The sequence below is a fragment of the Monocercomonoides exilis genome, assembly GCF_001643675.1.
Source record: "Monocercomonoides exilis strain PA203 chromosome Unknown scaffold1-2713096, whole genome shotgun sequence".
In the NCBI taxonomy this organism is placed as follows: Eukaryota; Preaxostyla; order Oxymonadida; family Polymastigidae; genus Monocercomonoides; species Monocercomonoides exilis.
The window spans coordinates 1,920,001-1,923,696 of NW_027150546.1; the positions used below are offsets into that span (position 1 = coordinate 1,920,001).

The 3,696-nt window shown below is 29.8% G+C and overlaps 1 protein-coding gene across 1 annotated transcript in view; it reads left to right on the forward strand.

The window, feature by feature from the left end:
- MONOS_15507fu15508 (putative Dual specificity phosphatase, catalytic domain) overlaps positions 1-859 on the forward strand; it is a gene marked incomplete at both ends in the record, with an annotated part of 7,181 nt that extends 6,322 nt beyond the window's left edge. Inside the window, one exon of the mRNA XM_067868390.1 lies at positions 1-859. This exon is cut by the window's left edge and continues 6,128 nt beyond it. Within this exon, the coding sequence (XP_067736486.1) occupies positions 1-859 (859 nt within the window).
- Between the last annotated feature and the right edge of the window lie 2,837 nt (positions 860-3,696).

Here is a 3,696-nt window from a genome sequence, read left to right on the forward strand (position 1 = left end):
TCCTTCTCTTTCTTCTTCTCCTCCTTCTTCTTCTCCTTCTTCTTCTCATTCCACTCCTCATTCTTTTTCTTCTCCTCTTTCTTCTCCTCTTCCTCTTCCTTTGTCTCTTCCTCCTCTCAGCCCAGATGTTGACTCCCTAAGCAATCGAATCTCTTCTCCTTCGCTTTCAGATGTTGATGGAAGAGCAATAAAAAGCCAAATGTCAATGAATTCTTCGATTTCTTCGATTTCTTCGATTTCTTCTGCTTCTTCAAATGTTGTGCAGATTCCACAAACAAACCAACAATTTGCTTCTCCTTCTTCGCTCTCTTCTTCCTCTTCTTCATTATCGTCATTGTCTTCTTTATCATCATCTTCTTCTTCTTCTTTATCTTCTTTATCTTCTTTATCTTCCCCAAAATCTCAGCAACCTCCGTTTTCTCCATCTTCTCCTGCCATCTCTTCACACAAACACCAAAGCCCTTTGCCAACCCAGCAACCACACACTTTGGCATCTGTTTCTTCTTCTCCCTCGTATTCATCATCATCATCATCTTCTTCTTCTTCTTCTCTTTCACCATTGCCTTCATCATCGTCATTGCCATCATCTTCTTCTTCCTCCTCCAATTCTTCTTCCTCTCCGCTTTCTTCTATTTCTCCGATTCTCCGGCGCTTTCACGGTGTCTCCAGCGGCTTCCCGCCTCGTTCTCTGCGGACATTCACTCCGTCTGTGAGAAGCAACTGCTCTGTGAATGCACCTTCACTGAAGTCGATGGCTGTGGAGAATGTTGTGAAGAATCGCACAAACGATTCTTCTTCTAATTCTAATTCGAATTCGAATTCTTCTTCAATTGCCACTGCAACTGTTGCTTCTACTTGAAGTTTTAGGAGGAAATAAAAAAGAAGAAGAAAAGTTTCAGAAAATTATTTGAAGTTTGTTCATATTTGCATCTTTTTGGAATGAAAGATTGAATGATATGTTGAAGAACATTCATTATGAATGAAAGATGAAGATGACTTAAAGGAAAGCAGCAGATAATTCAGTGAGGATTGGGGAAATGTGGAATTGGCAATGCATCCATTCAAAAGATGCTTGCTTTTTGTTCCAAAGATGCTGTTTTATTTATTTATTTATTTGCATATTTTTATTTATTGATATTTCTTTTATTTCTTTTGAAAAGTCATTCTATATTTTTGTTTTTATTTTATTTTATTTTATTTTATTTTATTTTATTTAATTTTATTTTATTTTATTTTTCCCCGTTTAAGTTTCGATGTCATATGTTATAAATGTTTGCTCTTAATATTTATCTGTTAAATCATAAACGTTGTTATTTTCTTTTTCTTATTTCTTTTTATTTTTAACTTATTTTTTATTTTTTTATGTTTCCACATTTATTGTTAAATATTCCGTTTCTATTCTGAAAGTTGCTCTTTTATCGAGTTCAGCAGCAAATATGTTTGTTTATGTTTCATTTCGCTTCGCTTTCTTTTGTTTTCTTTTTCTTTCTTTCTTTCTTTCTTTTTTGTTTTTTTTGATTATTTTATGTTTCATTAATGAGATTGCTATTTATTGTCTTTAACATTGTGTCTTCATTTTACTCAATGATGTTCTATATTAATTCACATTTTTTAATTCACTTAATTTTTGCTTTTTTCGTTTCTTTCCAATTTCTTGTTTTTTCACTGTATGTTTTGCAAAACAACCTCTGATCTGTTTTTATTTTTTTATTTTTTTTATGCTTTCTTCTATTTTCTTTCTTCTTTCTTTTTTTTTTTTTTTTTTTTAATTTTCGTTTTTTCATTTTTTTTTTCCAAAAAAGAGAGAGAAAAATTGTTGTTGCGCCTTTGATGTTCATTGTGCAATTTTTGTTTCCTCAAAAAGAATTGTTAAATGCACGTATTTAATTAAGTGCTCTTTTCTTCATTCATTTGACTCGATTTCTGAATATTGTTTTGAAATGAATAAAGATTTGATAATGTGTTTACTCAAATGTGAAATGGCTTGTTATGTTCCCTTCTTTTATTTATCTGGTTAACAAAAAAATATTATTGTTGCTTGATTGTTAATTGGATCAAAGAATTGTAATTGTTCTATTAAAAAAGCTTCTCTTCTTTTCAATATTCACATTTGATATGCTTCTTTTTGATCCGTTCATCCGCAAATCAATCAGAATGTTTATTGAAATTAATTTTTTTTTTTGTATTTTTGAAAAGTTGTTTGATTATTTGTCCATCAGCTGTGTGCAAAAGTGTTTTGCACATATTTTGCAAGTGCTAAAAATCTTGTGTTTTCTTTTTCTTTTTCTTATTTTCAAAAATACGCTATTGCTTTGCACGAGCATTTGTGTCATTTTCTGCTGTTGAAAAAGAATCCTTCTTTTTGATTCATCTTTTTAAGAAGTAATCAAAACGAAAATATTTTTATGTGTTTTTATTGTTCATATTTTCCAGATCACAACTTGTTTGCTGAACTTCGATAATTGTTTCAACTTTTTCCCTTTTTTGTTGATTTTGTAATATTTAAACAAAATAATGTTTATTGAACCAAAATTGTATTTCTTTGTTGGATGATGAAATCGCATCTTGAAGTGAAAATAGAACTTGATGAAATCAAAATGTAATTTTTGATCTTCAAGATATGTTTTGAATTTGAATAATTACACCAATAATTATTCAACACCGAAAAACTTTCAATCAAAATCGAAAAACTTTCAACCAAAGTCGAAAAACTTTCAAACGAAATCGAAAAATATTATTCAAAGTCGGAAAACTTTCATTCAGAGTCGAAAAACTTTCAATCAAAGTCGAAAAACTTTCAACCAAAGTCGAAAAACTTTCAATCAAAATCGAAAAACTTTCAACCAAAGTCGAAAAACTTTCAAACGAAATCGAAAAATATTATTCAAAGTCGGAAAACTTTCATTCAGAGTCGAAAAACTTTCATTCAGAGTCGAAAAACTTTCAATCAAAGTCGAAAAACTTTCAATCAAAATCGAAAAACTTTCAACCAAAGTCGAAAAACTTTCAAACGAAATCGAAAAATATTATTCAAAGTCGGAAAACTTTCATTCAGAGTCGAAAAACTTTCAATCAAAGTCGAAAAACTTTCAACCAAAGTCGAAAAACTTTCAATCAAAATCGAAAAACTTTCAACCAAAGTCGAAAAACTTTCAAACGAAATCGAAAAATATTATTCAAAGTCGGAAAACTTTCATTCAGAGTCGAAAAACTTTCAATCAAAGTCGAAAAACTTTCAATCAAAATCGAAAAACTTTCAACCAAAGTCGAAAAACTTTCAAACGAAATCGAAAAATATTATTCAAAGTCGGAAAACTTTCATTCAGAGTCGAAAAACTTTCAATCAAAATCGAAAAACTTTCAACCAAAGTCGAAAAACTTTCAAACGAAATCGAAAAATATTATTCAAAGTCGGAAAACTTTCATTCAGAGTCGAAAAACTTTCAATCAAAGTCGAAAAACTTTCAACCAAAGTCGAAAAACTTTCAAACGAAATCGAAAAATATTATTCAAAGTCGAAAAACTTTCAAACGAAATCGAAAAACTTTCAATCAAAATCGAAAAACTTTCAATCGAAATCGAAAAACTTTCAAACAAAGTCGAAAAACTTTCAAACAAAGTCGAAAGTTCGAAAAACTTCATATTTTCAAAAAGATGACAAAAATATACAAAAGTCAAAAAAACATTGTGATTGTT